The 18,999-nt window shown below is 44.0% G+C and overlaps 1 protein-coding gene across 6 annotated transcripts in view; it reads left to right on the forward strand.

Annotated features, from left to right (window-relative positions):
- Nucleotides 1-18,999, forward strand: part of KCNIP1 (potassium voltage-gated channel interacting protein 1) — a 443,767-nt gene that overhangs the window by 163,119 nt on the left and 261,649 nt on the right. For 2 of the 6 annotated variants that reach the window (XM_027705020.1, XM_027705016.1), the window contains exon 1: nt 8,669-8,962. The exons of 3 other annotated variants lie outside the window; for them this stretch is intronic. Coding sequence is in view for 1 of the 3 variants with exons in the window: in XM_027705016.1 (XP_027560817.1) it covers nt 8,902-8,962 (61 nt within the window). In the remaining 2 variants the exon portion in view is untranslated. Of the gene's footprint in view, nt 1-8,333; nt 8,645-8,668; nt 8,963-18,999 lie in introns of those variants that run through there. One more of the 6 variants, XM_027705025.1, reaches the window with a different exon arrangement.

Below are 18,999 nucleotides of genomic sequence, written 5' to 3' on the forward strand. Positions count from 1 at the left end.
AAGGGGTCTTTTCTTCTTCTTCTCTCCTGGACTTTTATTTGGAGGAAGAAGAGATTGGGCCCATTGTAAATATTATTGTCATGGTAGAGATAGATATAGAGTTAAGATTGTATGCAGTGTATTATAGTATTTATTTATGTGTATAGTCTTTGTAATATATTCCTTCCCCCATATTGAGTCTCGTGTTTTTGTCTGGAAAACCCATCTCACATGGAGTTGAGATGTGGGTGGGGGGCTAGGAATCAGAATTGGATTTTGGGCCTTGCTGAAACCATGACAGTTCCCCAGGAAATTTCTTTGTGCTTAGTCACAATATGCATCACTCTGAGCCTGTGGATTTAGTGTACACTTCTCTGTAATGTTCAGGGAGGCTGTGATGTGATAGAAGTGCTCATGTATAAAGGTGAAAAGTTGGTTTACTGATCTCTGGGTTTGTGCAGGTACCTGGTACTTGGTATTGGCTGCTTGATGTTCCCTGTGGTGTTTTTAGCAGCCAAGTCCCTATTTTGTGAATATTGCCATGGCTGCAGTCAGTGCTATCACAGGGACCATGAATATACTCCCATCTGGTGGCCAGGTTATCATATTCCTCTCACACAAGCCAATCATGATCAGGCTTTGTGGTACACAATGTGGTGCAGCATCTGCTCTGGTCTCTCTTCATGCAAAGGGAAAAGGCTTTTGGGATCTTGTGTTACCACTGTCTGTCAAAATTCCCTTAAAAACCCATTCACTCATTCTGTATGTGAGACTCCTCAACACATTATTGACATCCATACACTACTTTTCAAATGACATTACCCTTTTCTGTCATGGTTGCACAGTCCAGTGCTGGTGTCCTGCTTCTCAGCCTTCTCTGTGGCTGATGATTCTGACTAATATTCTCTGGGGTTTTCTACTTCAAACCATCTTGAAGTTCCTCTTGCATGGATTTGATAATTTGGAAAGGCAAAGCTTCTCTTGTCACAATGTTCAAAGAAATTTCTTGTGCTAATAGATGGCTTTTCATTACTGAAAAGTGAGCTTTTTCCTCTTCAGGTGTCACTGTATTGGTATCCTGAGAACAAAAGGTTCAGTTCTTGATTCCTCTGCATGCAGCCTCCTCCCAGGCATCCTTGGCCGTGCCAGACCTGTTCTTACTCTGAGTGTGCTGGCTCCACAGCCTGGTTTCGGGACTGATCCCTGTCCTTCCCCTTACAGATGGATGCTGTTATGAAATTCTTCCAGGTTTTCTGTTTCCCTATCACTAAATCGCACCTTTTACTGTCAACTGGGAGCAGGCTCTCCAGAGGAGTGATCACGGCACCAATCCTGGCAGAGTTCAGGAAGCATTTGGATGATACTCTCAGGCACATGGTGTGACCCTTGAAGATGGCCCTGTGTAGGGCTAAGGGTTGGACTTGATGACCCTTGTGGGTCCCTTCCAACTTGGCATATTCTGTGATTCTGTGAACTTCCTTGCCAAAGCCTTGTGTTCTGGAGGGCAGCACAGCCATTTCCTATTTCCTGCTTCCTGACCTCTGTTTAGCTCTGGCCCTTCTCCAGAGCGGTTCACATCACTGTTGTTTACCACCTTCCTTTTTATTTTGTCACAGTCTTTTCTGATCATCTTCTGTCTCTCTAGCCTTCTATCTGACTGTTTCTTGTTGTCACCTTTACAGGATTCATCATGGTGTCCTGTTGCCCATCTGTCTGCGTTTGCTCCCTCCCACTGGCAGTGGTGTGCGAGGGCAGCTGTGCTCACTGGTCCTGCAGCATGCCCCCCTCTCCTGCCATCAGGCATTTCTCCTTGCTGTCATTCAGGCGAGTGCTTGTATCTCCCCTGTTCTTTCAAGTTTTTGTCTGGAAACAGTCTCCCCTTGTTTACAGAAGAAATACTCCAACTGAAGATATAAATCAGTATCTTTCTCGTGTTTTGTTGAAGTTGTTACTAGAAATGTAAAGTATTCCCTTCCTGAGCTCTCAGCTTTCTATTTTTGAGTGTGACATCCTTAGGGCAAACATTAGGTCTGCTCTGTGGAGATCTGCCCACTTTTCTTACTATAACAAAGAAGAACCAGCAGACAAAAATGTAGTTTTATGTTCAGCTTTCACTATGCTGCCTCACATAGGTTAAACAGTCCCTCGTTCCTTTTTCATTTAATTTCTTTTAAGCACACAAATATATATGTCCATGCATACCCATGTGTGGCTGCAGTGGGGACTGTGTTGGTATTTGCAAGAAGAAAGGCAAGAGCTGAGCAAGGACATCTCATCCTGAATTCAGGAGACGAATGCTTGACTGCTTTCTCTGAGCAATAGGATACAAAATTCCAGCTTCATTCTCCATTCTCTTCCTTGCGATCTTGAAGAGGAGGAGTACCCATTATTGCTCAGACATCACCACCTGGCTTTTTGTTCCCCATTTGGTGGCATGAAGTGACTATTGCATTTACTTTGTTCATCTTTGCATAGCTGTGTTTGCTATAGGCTGGAAGGCAAGTGCTTTTCCAATGCTTTAATATTGTCACTGCCTTATTTACCTGAAAATCTAGATGATCCCAAAGCTTAAAGTCTCATCTACTCCACCTGATTTCTCAGCATTATTATTCACTGGCTTTCATTTAATGAAAAATAGATTTCCATCAAAATGGAAGGGAGGACCTCTAGCCTTTGAGGTCTGACAAAGCTAGCTAGCATGGGAATCTGCTTTGGGCCTGCAAAGGTGCAGTAATGAATATTTTAATAGTTTTTGTTCTGCTATGTTGTCCTTACGGAGAGCAAAAGATGCCTCTGAAAACATTCTCATTTATTATAATGGCTCACAAGAGGAGAAAAACAGAATGAAACTATGCTCTTGTGTGTTGTTGCTTTTATGGAAGAAATACTTCAAAAAATGGGTGCTGAAAAAACAATACATATGTGGTGAATTCTGACTTTGTGAAAACCTAGAGTAGGGACACCTCTTAAGTCCTTGCATTGATAAAAAGGTAAACGATGGCCAACAAAGATTCCCAGACACTTTTTACAGGTATAGAACAGCAAAAAACTGCCTCGTCTTGGTGTCTCTGTGATCAGGCTCGTTTCCAGGGGCAGAGCAGATTGTCCCATGCTGCTTCCATTTATCCCTGTAGGTCTTTGCAGTGGCTCTTCATGTTCGCTCAGCAGATGGACTTATCTGTCAGCCTTCCTGCTTTGAACTGGGCCAATTTCTCTAAGTTAGTGATACATATTTGCAGTAAAGAAACACCCCTTAAATGTATTGGTTAGTGTAGTTGAAATCTGAGCAAATCAAGGAGCTATTTTTAGTAATAGAATAAAGGAAAACGATGACTACTACTGCGAGACAAATGATGTGCTCACCTCTCTCCTGCTTCTTGGAGTCCTGCAGGGTCAGTGCTGGGGCTGCTGTGCTGTGGAGCCTTGCCAGCATCCCAAGCTGTATGCACGTGGTAGTGATGGTCTTCCTCTTCTCTTCAGTGTCCAGCTGGAGCTTTTTTTGTTCATTTCCTACTATGGTTTTGCACCTTGGTCTTCCTTGGTTGGTCTGTGACTGTGTGAAGTGCTAATGCCTGGAGCCTCAGCACCGAGAAGACCTGAAGGATGAGTCCTTTGGCACTGGGGGCATGTCTGGAGTGCTCTGGTGTATTGAGGTGAATGTGCTATCTGTAAGTCCTCATTCAAGCAAGCAATGACTCCAGAAATCAGGTTGGTAGTGGCTCAGGTAAGGCTCCTGCCAGGTCTTCTACAGAGCCTTGGGCTTAGGGTCAGGCAAAGCACTCAGTAGAGGGTGTTCTGGCACAGACAGCTGAAGACAGCAACTGGTTAAAAAATTGCTAAGCAACGGAAACTCTCATTTAATTTACTTAAAAAAAGATTATTTTCCGTCTTGCTTTTGATTTTTTTTTTAGCGGATAGCCAAGTCTCAATATCTCATGAACTGCTTTATAAATCAGGGAGCTGGAAGAGAGGACAAGAGCCTGTGGGCGGCTCTCCTGGTGAATGGGCAACTTCTGCGAGGGGGCTTTGTGTTGGTGCCTGTGCAATAAATGCAAAATGCATTTCTCCTGCTCCCCGTGGCTGCCATCCCTGTTGGAGGAATCCGTGCCCAGAGTATCACGGGAGCAACTGTACTGTGTCTGTACTGCTTGTCACCATGGGTGGAAGTGGTTTTGGAACATGGACAGTAATTGGGCCAGTGCCAGTGGGTCCCAATTGCAGATTTTTGACCAGTCTGCAGTCGTGTGAACACAGCTGAGAGCAGCAGTCCTTGCATTTCTGTGTCAGTGCTCGAGTGGCATCATCCTAGCTCCTAGTCTGCTACTTGTATGCTCTCAGTTGCTTGCTGGAAGGATTCTGTTTACATCCAGCCTATAGAGAAACTGCTCTACAGAGTACCTGCTCAGGTGAGCAGAAAGTCACCTCTACCTCTGCCTTAAAGTGAAGCACTCCTTGGGTGAATGTAAAATGCTTCCCTGAAACAAGTGTTAGTTACTGGAATATGAAAAAAGAAAGTCCTTTAGTTTAAAGCACATAGAAACTCTGGCCAAGGTCTCTTTCCTAAAATACTCAGAAGGGAAGAGGAGTCAGTCACTTCAAGCTCTATTTAGGCTTTCTAAAACAGAACCTACCTGGAAGCACTCCAAAGTGATAGATACAGAATGAATGACAAGGGCTTACTATAGACAGGCAGTTTTCAGGTTTTATTTGTGTTCCTGTTACGTGAATGCTCATTGCTGTACTTTGAGAGACAAAAAAAATACACCAGAATGAATTTCACCAATGTCCACAAAGTTTTAAAATCTGGGTATATCTGAGGCATTCCCTTGCTAGTGCTGCAGGCAGATGTTTCCACCTGTGCCTTGCAGGAGAGGATGGCTGATAACCCAGGGATGTCCCTAGGTAACAGTGCTTAGGGAGGTGGTGTTTTCCTGACAGTGGTCCAGATTTCTGCATGATGAAAAAAAACCAACCTCCCCCTTTACTTTCCTGTATATGCCCACAGAAATGCCAGAAATGTGTAGTTCAAGGCAGATACAATGCAGGGATGGTCTGGCTCTGATTTGGACCGGTACCTGTCTTTAGTTGGAAGCAGACCTGATCTTGTGTCAGGGTGCAGAGCCATACCAATCCCTCTGACCTTGCTCCTGGGAGATTTCCATCCTATGCTGATATCAGCTGGCTGGTGATATGACTGCCTAATTGAAGATGCTATATCTGCATTTATTAAAAATAATGAATTTCTTTTTCTGACCAAGCCTTCTGGCTACATCCAGAATCACTGTTAGTGTCTTACTGCTTTGCTCTGATGTTTCAAAGTCTCACAGATGCTTATTAAGAGCAATAGTATGGAGTTATGAGGCAGAAAGAAATCAGGAAGAGGATCAGTGAATAGTATTAGGTCATGATTCTAGTAGTCAGTAGACAGAGTTTATATGGTATACAGCAGTGATAAAAGGATGGAACATGATTTAATGGTTGGCAGACAACAATGATGGATTAGTGGTAACCAGTGGGGACATATCTGTCCTGCTAACCTAGCTCAGGAGAGGGTGTATACAGGCTTCTTCTGGGACAGAGGCATACCCTGCTGGACCCTTTGCTGTATCTGTGCAGGCCTGGCTTGTTTCTGCCCATCATCGGAGTGACACTTGCGGCCCCTTCTCATGGGGGACTCTCCCCTCCTTAGCAGTGACTGCTGGCATGGCCACACAAGTCACGTACCTGTTGGGTGAAATTTTGTGGGAAAGGAGGTGGATTTACGCATAGCACCAGCATCATGATACATACCTTCAGCTATGCAAGCAAGCACTTGAGGGCTGTGGTGAATCATGCCATGAGAGAGTCCCACAATGTGCCGCCGGAGTTTCTCCCTGAACTGGGAAGTGAGAGGTAGCTGGGCTCTGGCTGCAAATACCTTCTGGAGCTGCAGTCAGGTTCAGCACAACGTAGTGTCTCCTTTTCCTGAGGTACTTTTGGTCCTCTGATAGCAGCTCCTATCCAGGATGCTGGCTTAGGTACCCACACTGCTACAACTGTGCATTTCACCATCACAATCAGTGCTCACACAGCTTCTTGCCTCTAAAGAAAATAGTTTAGAAAAATATTCAGCTCCTCAGATAGAGAATGACCACCAGCACTTGTTACATCTCAAAGTTTTCTCTCCTAGGTTGATAAATTTGGAAGATGATCTTTGGGGAAAGAGAATTCCTGCCTGCTGTGGCAAATACCCTAATTCTTTAGTGGTTATGATGCTTCTTTTCCTCTGAGGTCTTGATTTTCAGCTGTGAAAGGAAGCATCTGATTTTTGAACTGGGGATTTGGGAATCTCTGCTCATCTGCCAAGGCATGGACATGGTCCCTCTTTTCCTCATTCTTGTATATTTGAGCCATACAAATAAAAATGCTTGCAACCACTTATCCCTATGATTTCATATGGATCTGTCAATACTGGTTTCCAGCCAAGGCAGATCTTTTTTTCAAGTTTCAAAGAAAACGGAATATTTACATTTGCCCTCTGCTTTCCTATGCCATGCTCTTTCAAGTAAACAACATTGCAGCATCAGGGGTGCAATTTTGTCTTCCCAGATTACTTCTGTCTCTGGTATCTCACCATATGGGCAAACTGATCTGCGTGATCTCACTCTTTCTGCGTGGCTGGGATCCAACCGATGTCAGGAGGAATCCTGAAGCCAGCTATTTTCAAGGTGCTTTTTGATGTAAGGAGGTTAGAGTCAGATGGGGGTTTGTCTCTCCTTCCAAGTAACAGGACAAGAGGAATTGGCCTCAAGGGGAGGTTTAGTTTGGATATTAGGAAAAATTCCTTCACCAAAAGGGTGATGAAGCACTGGCACAGGCTGCCCAGGGCAGTGAGACAGTCACCATTCCTGGAGATACTTAAAAGATGTAGATGGGGCACATGATTGAGTAGCAACCTTGGCAGTGCTTGACTTCTGCTAGTGACAGTTTGCTTAGATAGAAGATTCCATTTTTGACATCTTGGAGACATCTGCTGTGGCCTCTGGTCACTCTCCAGCCTTTGATGTCTGCACAAGTGCTAAGAGCAGTGATTTTCCACATGCCCACTGTAGCCTATCTAATATTTTAATGCATAAATGCAAATAAAATATTAATAAAATAAATATAAATATTTAAATTAAAAAAGAGCTTAAGAACCTTGCACAGCTTTTCAGTGCCTGGTGGAGATCAATGTATTCTGAGAGATCCCCATCTGGATCTGGGTGGCTGGAGAAGCCTTTACCCCAGGGGCAGTGGGCCCACAGCTGTGGCTGGCGGGGGGGGGAAGAATGAGGGCAGGCAGGGAATGTTGCACAAGCCAGGATAGGCTCCCCCCACAATGACAAAGGCCCCTGTGTGCCCCAAGTCTCAGGCAGTTTGCACCTACCTGCAAACTGATGTGTTTCAGTTCAGGATTTTGGTATTTAAAACAGTACCTTCACCCAGGCATTCCTCACAAAAAATTCAATGAATGTGTTTTGAGTTGTAAAACAAGAAAAAATAAACTATTTTCTGTAATGGCTTTTGGAACCAGGAACTAATGGGAAGCTCTTTGCTGGTATACACTGGGGATTGAAATCCAGCTGTGCACGCAAAGACAGCGTTGCTGCAGCACATGAGGAGCAGGTGAGGCAGGGCTGCACCTCCAGGGACACCACTGCTGGACAGCTCCTGATCCTGGCGGAGCTGGCATCTGTGTTTGAGGAAATCTTTACTGCAAATTTAGAGGATGGCTGGGGAAACTCGGAGAGACAACATGGTATGGTCTCCGGTATAGGAATGAATTTCTTCTGAAAAATACAGTATTTGCACAGATGCTGCCTTAATCTCAATCACCATGGGCAAGTAGGAAATTAATTCGGGTTCTGAAGCCTGTCTCAGTATATTTAACTCCTTCTATACCTGAGCACTTGCTGTTTCACCTTCTGAGGAAACATAACCACATGCGTAGCTGATTTTCTGAAACATGACAGAACTGAAAAAAATGCTGGGAACTGTCCTACTTTCTCCTAGCTACTGGATGTTTGCAGAGTTGTGTTTCAACAGTTTATTGTTTTAGTCTCCTTAAAAAGTGTGTGCACATACATACTTGGCAGAAAAATAAGTTATTAACTGTCTTGCATGTACTTCTGGTGTTTGAGAGAGGATATGAAAGAAAAGAACTGTGGTGAAATTTTCTGTTTTCCCCCATTGCACTTAGTAATTTTCCTCTGACTTTTCTGCTTGAGAAGACTGTTGGAAATTGCTGCTTCCCACCTTTCTGTCAGACTCTTAATTAGCAGGAGCACGCAGCCCGCACAGCTGGGGCTTTGATGCCTTGCTCACTATCGCTTCCCACTCAGATTTCTGTTCATTCAGAGTTGGTACCCAGCCCAAAGCCCTGGCTTCCCCTCCGAGACCCTCAGCATGCCTACAGGACTCCAGTTTAGTATTCACTGGAAGAGCTGCACTGATGCTTTCTCGCTAGACCTACAGGCTGCTGGTTGGAGCCATAAGGGAACAGGAGGAAGAATTACCCTGTGTGTTTATGTGGCTGTGCTCCAGTAAATATTTTGATGCATTTGCTGCCAGCTCTGGTCTGAGGGAATCTACCTAGCATTTAAATTTTGATGGGGAGCTGTTTTGAATAATAACAGTGCAGCCGGCTGTGAGTCAGTGCATGTGTGTTGACTGAAAAAAAACCTCAAAGCTTAACGCTTGCTGAACGCTGAGCTGCAGTGCTTTGCTTTTTCCCTCCTCCTTCCTTCTTTTCTTTCTTCTCTTGACTTCCTCTCTTTTGCTTTGTTCTTGGGGGCATTTCACATAGATTTTATTCACTGTCAGTGGAGGGGTGGGGTACGAATATTTAAAAAAAAATCCCAGCCAAAATAAATCCTCCTCAAAAACTCACAAGTAGCTTTTGCAATGGGTGCCGTAATGGGTACGTTCTCTTCTCTACAAACGAAACAAAGAAGACCATCAAAAGGTAAGACCTCCTATTATGCTTTTTCTGTCCCTTTCGTATATTTGCTGTGGGAGAAATTTGTATTAGGAAGGGAGGAGAATATGAACATGTGCCACTTGCAAGGAACCTGGCAATGTTTTTCTGAGCTGTAATTTGCAGGGGAGAGTGGGATGCAATGTGGTGGGAAAAACGTGTGGGCATGAGAAAATTGCTGTGGAGGAGCTTGGGGGTTGAAAAGCATCGGAAATACTGTAATCCTTCATGCAGGCATGTATGAGGAGGAGAAACTCAGTGGCTCCATATGCAGAGCACTTGCAGAAGAGACCTGTTTATTTCCAAATCCCATGCTTTATAAACCCTTTGAATAGGAAATAAAATGTAGATACACAGCAAATTCTTCCCAATGCCTTGGGGTTTCTGTCTCAGGAAGTATTGTTAGAGTCAGTGTTGCATATTCAGTAATCCAACACCAAGTGTGCAGTACTAATGATGTGTGTTTTATAAAGATTAGCAAGAGGGAAAAAAAATTAGGATGTTTTTGTAAAGGAGAGGAGCAGAAGCTCATAAAAAATGAGAGAGTAAGCAGCAATCCCAGGAATTTTAATCCTTAAATCCATAACTATTGTCTGTAAACACTGATTTTTCAGGAGGTCTGATTTTTGTAGTATTTACTTGAGCTTTGCTCAGTTTTCTTCAGGGTTAATTCAAGAATTCTAGGGTGTTGCTGAGCAGAAAGTTGAAGGCACTGTCAGGGGCACATCCATACTGTACAGAATGAGTATTGTTTGGAAAACAAAAGGAAATACTCTGTAACTTCAGCAAGTCTTTCTACTATTTGTAAATATTCCCTGCCAGAACCTCTGCATTTAACAGTCTCTCAATATTCCTAGGATAGATCTCCTTTTCCACTGGATCTGTAGCTCAGTTATATATACTTTTGAACTGCAAGTTGGTATGTGTTTTCTTTCAATTTAAGTTAAAAACTATCTTAGGAAATATCAAACACCAAGTAGTCACTCAAAAGAGAAATGGGCACAAGCTGTGCCGGGGATTTAATTGTGGTAAGTTTGTGAACAAGTGTAAAATTCTGTGTTCCTGGTAACAGTAGGGTAATGTTTTACCTTAGAGTGTGTGTACATGGTTTACAGTTCACCTTTCTGTGTTATTATAATGCACCCATGATTGTACAGTTGTCTGGGACATGTATGGTATTAGTTTTAATGCCAGGATAGCTGTATTACTGTCTAAGCACTGATTACACCTGCAGCTGGGAGACTCGTGTTTAGGCACTGAAGTACACAAGACTGAGCAGGATGTACTGGGCATGATAGCTGCTGTGTCACCAAGGGGAGTCTTGCCCACCTGAAAGAAACCTGACAGCTGAAGCTGATTTCCACTAAACGTAGATAATTTGTGGTTGAACATAACTTTTCTCTGTGACTTTGTTGTCTTGTGATTGGCTCAACTATCTAGTGGATGCAAGCCACTGCTTTTTGTTGGAGGTCACGAGCAGTAAAAATCCACCATCTGGTCACACATTTTTACCTTTACAATGGAATTCAATCTTCCTGATGCCTGCTGGGAGAGGTTATTCAGCTATATTTATCAATACTTGTGTTTCCAGAGTTATCTCCTCTTGACTCTTATGTGTTATCCACATGATGTTGCTGGTTAGTAGAGCACCTATTTGGAAAAAGCAATTTGGAGGAAATTCCTTTGATTTTCTTGGCTATTTTCAAAGCCAGTACAGAATTTTACACCTTTTTAGGTTTACCTGTCAGAAAAGAGCATTACAGAACAACGCTGCTGGTTTTGACTGTCTTCAGCCAGTTGCAGATGTTTCTCTAGATTGATGCCCAAATGATCCCTCAGATCTCCAAACAGGAGTGGCAGAGGCAGGTTTGCTGGTGTGTTTTACACTGACTGTTAGCACTTCACCTTGCTGGTCACAAAACACTAATGTCTGTTGGGCTTGAATACAATCTGAAATTGTTATTTGTCTGTGAGCTAAATAGTTGGTAGAAGTCAATCACTGCTATGTGATGGAGTCCTTAGTATTGTCCACATGTTCTCTCAGCATCTCTTCCAGCCCTCAGTCATCCTGGTGGCCTCTGCTGGACCATGTTCTAGCATATGCATGTCTGTTTTGTTCTGGTGAGCCCCAAACTGGCTCCAGCACTCTGGATGTGTTTGCCCAAGTGCTGAGCAGAGGGGAAGGATCACTTGTCCCACCGCACAGCTGTTGGGGCTTCTCTGCCAGAAGTGGCAGATGCCTGGTGTTACTGCTCTATTGGATATTGCTGTGTCTGTCTTTGATTGAGAAAAGGTTTTATTTTATTATTAGATTGTCATATATTATTATCTTATTTATTATTTATTATATTTATGTGCTTATTTGACTATTTCAGAACTTTATGAAGGAGTTAAATACTGCTGGTAAAACAAGGGCTTGGAGAAATACTTGTAACAGTTGTATCCACACCTCTGCAAATGCTCTCTTGTCCTGGTAAATATGCGCTCTTCTGAGCCTTTTTTAGCTAAATAGCTCACACCTCTACCTGAAGCTCTGTATCTCGTGTAATAAAGTAAAATCAAAAAACAGGCATTGTTTCAAGAAAAGATAAAATAAACAGGTTATGTCTAAAGTGAGGAGTTCCAGAGATCAGTTAATACCAGTAAGCACATGGTGGGTCAGGGCAGAGTGGGCTCAAGTGGCCCGCGCTGAACTCTTCCAGCTTCAGCACACGACACTGCTCCTCTGCCTGTGCTGTTCCCCCTCATGTCCTGGTTGTGGGTGTGTCCAGAGTGCTGACAGTGGGACTGGAGGCTGGTTTGGTTATTCCAGCTGTGAGCAGCAATGCTGGAGAGGTCATAGTGTAGCACTGTTCAAGAGAACAAGATTTAATTCCTCGTTCTAGTGAAAATGGGGAGCCTGAATCATTAAGGCAGGAGTGACAGAAATTGTCTTCAAGTGGAGAGCAGTGGTCCATCAAGCGTGAGCCCTTGTCTCTGAGAGAGGGCAGTGTTGTGGGTCTGTAGAGGAGGAGACCATTTGCTTGGCTCGAATGTGGAAACTGAATCCAATGTAATTGCATTTTGTCCTGGTGAGTTGGGACACCCTCTCCTGATGGATAAAGATGGATAAAGATTTCCACTTCTTAGACTTGCAATCCTATCAGTAAAGCTGCAGAAGCTTTCCCTGTTTGCTGTAGGGTCCCTGGATGGTCTGTGAGATTTGTGCTGTTTGCTTTGGGAGTGGCTTGGGGCAGTTCCACCAATTATTTGTACATTTCAATAGAAATCGTTTCCTGTGATCTCCTTGACTGATGATGTTTTAACTTCATTCATTGTTGGGATTCTTGTCTGCTGTTTCCAGCAATCTTAGTTGGCCCACTAAAAGATAATACCTCTTTCCACCCTGTTCACTTTGCTGGTATCTCAGGCCAGCATTCCTGGGATGCTGGTGGAGCCTGGCTGAGGTCCTGGGGACAAGCTGACAGTGAGCCAGCAGCAAAGGTGGCTAGTGGCCTCCTGGGCTGTTCTTGGCAGAGCATCTCCAGCAGATCAAGGGAAGTGATGCTCCTCCTCTGTGCAGCACTGGTGAGACACAGTGCTGTGTCTGGTGCTGGGCTCCCCTGTATGGGAGAGGTGAGGACTTACTGGCCTTAGTACACTGAAGAGTCATGAGGAATATTAGTCAATTGGAGCATCTGACATACAGGGAGAGACTGAGAGAGCTGTGATTGTTCACCCTGCAGCAGAGGAGGCTCAGGGAGGTCTTAATCAGGGTGTATAAATGGCTGATGTGGAGAGCAGAGGTGTTGGAGCCAGGCTCTTCTCTGGTGCCTAGGGACAGGTGAAGGGGCAACAGGCACAGACTGAAACACAAGAAATTCCACCTTAATATAAGAAAAAGAAATTACTGTGAAAGTGACTGAACACTGGAATAGACCCTCCAGAGAGACTGTGGAGTCTTCAAGCTTGGACATACTCAAAACCCAACTGGATACAGTCATGAGCAACTTGTTGTAGTTAACCCTGCCTTGAGGAGGGAACTGGAGGTCCCTTCCAACCTTATCCACACTCTGGCTCTGGGATTACTGTCACTTTAAAAACCCTAAAGATACAAGGATTTGGGTTATTAGGAACAGGAAGAGACATTCAGAGGTCAATATGAAGCAAATGCCAACAAAACTGAGGAGTGCTTGGTCCTCTCTTTAGTACATTAGTAGTTAGTGCTTGGACAGATGATTGAGATGGACTTGAGAATTTCAAGCTGCTGGTATATCCTCCTGGAAACATAAGCAATAAAGCAATAAATGAGGAGAAAAAAACACAGAAAAAACCACAGAACTAAAAGACAGAAGGCCAGCACAGCAGATAATACACACAGAAATGCACCTGTGATTTCAACTAGATGCAGAAATAGAGATTTTTTGTGTTTTTACAGTCTGCATCCAATCATGACCAAATTTGTGACTAGAATCAGCCATTTCCATATTCGTCTTGGAAACGTTCCATTTAGCAGATTGCTAAAGCAGGGGGAATATCTTGTTTTGACTGCTCTCTGTACCTCTGGGTTCTTTTGTTTGTTCTTTCATTTGTTCTTTTGTTTGTTCTTTCTGTTCTCTAAGTCCACACAGCCCCTCCAGTGAAAGTGAAATATGACTTGACTGTTTTTCAATACCTGAATCTTGTTTGGGCTTAGAGCTACAGGCTGCAGCTCTGACCCGAGATCAGCAGCAAGCAGCACCACTTTCATTTGATAATCTGACTCTGTTAAATGTGAGTAACCATGTTTTGATCCAAGACCACCCAAACCTAAAGTAGCAAGAGGAGTCTGGTGCAGTTTAATTTTGCTAGAGCTAACAGCAAAAATTTTGCTTAAAATGTCATTTGTGCCATTTTTATAGTGAGCAATTTCTAGGCTTTGTTTTGAAATGGCTTATTGTTCAAAATTATCAGATTTTGTGCCTGACCAGCTGTATTTTCAACTGTTTTACTTACTAGGAAACCAAGTCTGCTTGACTCGGCAATCTTCATAAGAACATCAGATTGCCCTGAGGTCCTATGATTGCTGGGTCATGGCTGTGCCCTTTCACTTCCCTGTACTAGAACAACCTGCTTCTCTGCTCTAAAGGTGAAAAAATGGTTCAGCAGTGTTTGAGGAATGGCCCTTTTCAGCCTTAGCCATGGAATGGAGATGATAGATTTGGGCAGGGAAGCTGCCCTGTGATTTACTTTGCCTGGTACACGCCGTTGCAAAAGAAAAGCTTTGAAGTTGTCCTTCTCTTGCATCTGCTCCTCAAAGAAACTTGAAGGCCTGCCACTGCTGTGAACAAATGTGTGTGCCCTAAAGAGACTCAGGCTGTGCCCTGGGTATTTCCTTAGCAGAGTGAACATTAGTGCTCACTGTTTTCCCGGCCATGTGGCTGACGCACCTACGATGGGTGGCATGGAGGTGAGGGAGTTGTTTGCCCCAGCTTTCCTGTGTCCTCCCAACAAGAGTTCACCTGAGCGTGGGGTTAGAGGTGAGCAGGACTTATGGACTCATGACTGCTTCCATTCCCCACTCCTCCATCTTTCAGCCAAAATTTCTTTAGCTCCCATGCGGTTGCCAGATCTAAATTTCTTCCTTTGCCTTCAATTGACTCCTGGCACTGAGGCAGAGGGATCTCAAATAGCTGTTTTTAAGAGTGGATAGCAATGACAAAATTAAAATAAGCTATGTGTGTCCCTGATTGCTTCCCAGAGGCATATAGCTCCTGCCTGATATGCTGAAGTCAGAGCCAGTTTGGAGTAAAGTGAAATGGAGGGAGGAAAGTACCCTGCATAGTGTTCTATGTTGCATTAGCATGTGTATATGCTGATCCTGCCTGTAGGCAGGGGCACCGTGTACCTCTGCTGCATGCAGCATGTCCACACAGAGCCATGAAACCTACTACAAAGAAAACAGGTGATTAGAGACTTCAGCTCTGCATGCCAGTGGGCTGCAGTGCTTAAAAGTTTCATTTTGTTCCACAATAATTTCAAAGGGTAAATCAGAAAATACTTTCCAACTTTAAAATTCCAGCCTTGGTAGTCTTCCAACCTTTATCATCACCAACTCTTCCAGTGTGCATTACTTCATATTTGATGGATGGAATGGGATTTTTTGCAGCTGAAAATATTTAACACTGTAGATGCAAAAAGCTTGGAACTCAACACTGTGCAGAAGTTCTGAGCAATTTCTAGCTTTACAGTTTTTAATGTCACCAAATATGTAAACAGGAGTCAGTAAGGGTTGTATAATTTTTTAAGGAAAAAAATCTGTAATAAAGCAGACCGAGGTAAACCATAGCTACTCATTCTGATTTTAGTAAAACATGAGGGCAAAATAAAAATCTTTTATTTCTCCACTTACAAACCTACAGTCAAAAAGTTTATCTTGTTACTTAGTTATAATCTGTTAAAACCCCTGAAGATTTACGAATTTTTCAAAGAGTAAGTGGGGGTTTTTTTAGCTGAAATGTTTCATTAATCAAAATAATTATCAATTATGATTATTCACCAAAACTTTCCAAGCCCTTTATTGGCTTGTGATTTCATCGTAGCTTTAGATGTGAATGCACAAGTGTGACTGCTGAAGTACTTCATTGCAATGGGGGATGGACCTGGGTGAGAATGTCAAGTGTTGTGTTTCTTATTCATAATCACTACCCACAAAATGCCATGGCACAGAGATGCAGAAATTTTGGATATCTGTTCAGAGTCTCTTCATCATGTCACTGCTCACACCATGGCTATTTGTAAAGTAAGAACCTTCTGCATTTCTCTGAGAGGCATTTTCGAGCAGGTGCAGAATCCTCTAGGCACCCCATGTAGAAGGGGACCCAATGGGATTGGGTACCAACTGGGAAATGCAGGAGCTGTATAGTAGCACAGCAGCATTTTAAACCAAAATATATTTATGGTTTCAAGGAAGGTATTTAATTTTTCCCCTTTTATTTAATCTGAGGTGCCAGAGGGAAGGGTAATAATTGTCATTATAAGTTGGATTGTACTTAACAAACCAAAAATTATTAAAAATGTAAACTGCATCCATATTTTCAAAATAAGTCAAAACTGAAGGCAGTTTTGCCCAGATGTCTCCAGTCTGTGTTTGTGGCTGTCACTGTGGGGTGGTGTTTTGGTCTGGACTGAAGAGAGTACAGATAGTGGTCAGTTCATTTCTACCTCATTTCTGCTGGCGCTGCTTGGGGCAGGGAGGGTCCGACCAGTTTGAACAAAGCCCAGTAGACAAGAACTGAAGTTCCCAGGCAGGACATGCAGCTGGCGGGAGGCAGGAGGGACTGAGTCCAGCAGGCAGCTGTGGGGCAACAGAGTTGCCAAACTGGTACCTGCAAATAGGCTGAGGGAGGCTGGGCAGCTGGGAGGGAAGCTGGCCTGGTTGTGGTACCGGGATATTTTAAGGAAGACATGAACAGGGTAACAGAGCTGTCCTTTCCTGGCAGAGCTCTACTGCATCTGTTTGGCTTTCCTCAATCCAAACATTACTTTCTTGACAAATTCAACAAGCACAGCTCTTCACACACACACCACTGTTTGCTTTTCTCTTGCTCCAGAAAAACTCTCCTCCCCAAGCTCATTCTGTGGGCTGGTTGGAAAGTGCCCAAAATTTCTGTAGATATTGTGGTTGAGGACAGCTAATGGAGAACACGGCTGTCAGTATACATGTGCTGCTGGAGGCAGGTTTCTGGGAAACTGGGAGACCCTGGCATCGTTCTACTGAGGAGTTCTTAGTGGAACAGGAGAGTGTCACCTTGGAGGGGGGAGCTGAATTACAGCCTGCCAGAGATCAGTGCTGAACATCAGTGACATTTATTGCTCTGACAAAATAAATATTTCTGCCTGACAAATTTATATGCAAGAAAATATGGATGAAACAAGCCATGTTCACAAGATTTACCTGGTTAGAGCACGGTTTCAGAAGCACAGCTCAAATGTTTTGACAACAGTTCTAACTTTGCTGTCTGCAGCCAGGTACATTTTCCCAGGGTGCTGTTGCACTGTTGTAGTGAGCAATGCTACACATCAGTCCCATAGATTTTTTGATTATCAGCTGAAACCTCAGGCAAGGCCCCTGATTTAGCACATCAGACTGCATGAGCTGAGGCTTGTTTTCTGTGGGGTACACACAGCCCTGGGAAAGATAATGCTATTAGCTCTCCAGCTGCAAAATATTGGGAGCCAGCAAACATCTGGGGGAAATGACAATTTCCCTTTGGGAAATGACAATTTCCCTTTGGGAAACTGTTCCATCCCATGCAGACGAGCCCTGATGGGGCTCATCACTCCTTTACGTTCCCAATCCATAGTTCAAGGGACTTGTGTGTTGCCATCTGAACAGGGAACAGTGCATGAAAATTAAAAATGGGAAGCAGGAAACTTTTGTACCTGTGCAGAGAGGTTTGCTGTGTGCTAATCCTAACAACCAGTGTAATGGAATTGCACACTGGTTTACATGCTTCACTGGGAGAGTCCGACATGAGCTCAAGCTGTGATACTGGCACCCCAGGAGTGGAAGGCATGTCTTTGTGTGGATCTGAATCCCTGTAACATGGTGTTTGTTTTAACTAATATTTTAACACGTGAGCTGACAGAAGATATGGTTTGCAGTCTTGTGCTGACAACTAAACACAGAGCTGCATTAGGGCATGAAGAAAATTCTGCCAAGGTGGTCATTTGTATGCAGTTCTGCAAGGAAAATTTGGTCCCACAAGATCCTGTCCTGTTTGTGTAGGCAGCAATTGGACCTGTATGCAGATCAGGTTTTATGCTGGGACAGAAAGTCAACCAGAGACTGATCTTTCAGGAAAGTGCCTTTCATTTCCAGGGCTTTAAGACATCAAAAGGGGCTATTTACATTAGCAATTTGGCATCCTCTACTTGGCAGGAGTTGAGGACATTACAGTTGAGCTACTGGCCTATCAGTTCTAATCACCTCTCTGATCAAGCACTGGGCTGCACGTGGCTCACTGCAGCCCTCCAGGAAAATATGCTGTCAAAAAAAGGGAATATTCTAATCAGGCATTTTCCGGGTGATGCCCTCAGCTACAGCACTTTACATGACCACATTTGCATTCTTTTTTAGCTGATGCTGCCTCTTCTCTTTCCTCTGTCCTTACTATTGATGGAGGTGAAGTACTTGCAGTTCGAAAGTTCACGTGGCGCAGGAGATGAATGTGCTGTGTGCACTTTCCTCGGGCGCTGGTTGCTGTGGCTGCTCAGCAGTGTCCAGGAGAGAGCACAGCAATGTGCCATTCACACAGCCCAGCTCACGGCCAGGTGAATGCTGTGGGGGGTAAACGTGGGGCCATATCTGTTACAGTAAAGGCTTTCTCATGTTTTGTGTACTCATCGTGGCTGGGCTTTGTGAACGAAGATTAGGGAAGGCTCTATCCACATTTATTACAGGCACGCTGGTGGCTAATGAGGCCAATACGAGATAGAGATATCCGATTGCAAAAGGCACAGCAGAAAGACTCCTTAGGTGGTATATTCTGTAAGACACGATTCTTTCTGCGTTGTCTTTTCTCCTCAAGAGTGATCCTGGTGCTTTCTCAAAAGCATCAGCAGCGTTAAAGATAGTGTGTCTCCAGACCTCCCGATTGGAGGCCAGAGTAGACCAGTTATGTTGGTCAAATGGCCAAGGCTGAGATGTTGTTTCAGGGAGTCCTTGTATCTTCTCTTTGGGACTCCTCTCTTGTGTCAGCCGGTGGCAAGTTCACCATAAAGCAGGATCTTAGGGAGGCGGTGGTCCTTCATCCTGGAGACGTGCCCTGCCCAGCACAGCTGTGTTCTCAGCAACACGGCCTCAATACTTGTGACTGCTGCCTGTTCAAGAACAGATGTATTGGTCCCATGATCTGACCAGTGGATGTTTAGGATTGTACAGAGGCAGCGTTGATGGAAGCGTTCTAGGAGTCGCAGGTGGTGGCGGTAGATGAGCCATGATTCGGACCCATATAAAAGAGTAGACAGCACTATGGCTCTGTAAACACTGATCTTGGTACTTT

Source organism: Neopelma chrysocephalum, unplaced genomic scaffold (assembly GCF_003984885.1).
Source record: "Neopelma chrysocephalum unplaced genomic scaffold, ASM398488v2 Primary Assembly neopelma1_303, whole genome shotgun sequence".
NCBI lineage: Eukaryota > Metazoa > Chordata > Aves > Passeriformes > Pipridae > Neopelma > Neopelma chrysocephalum.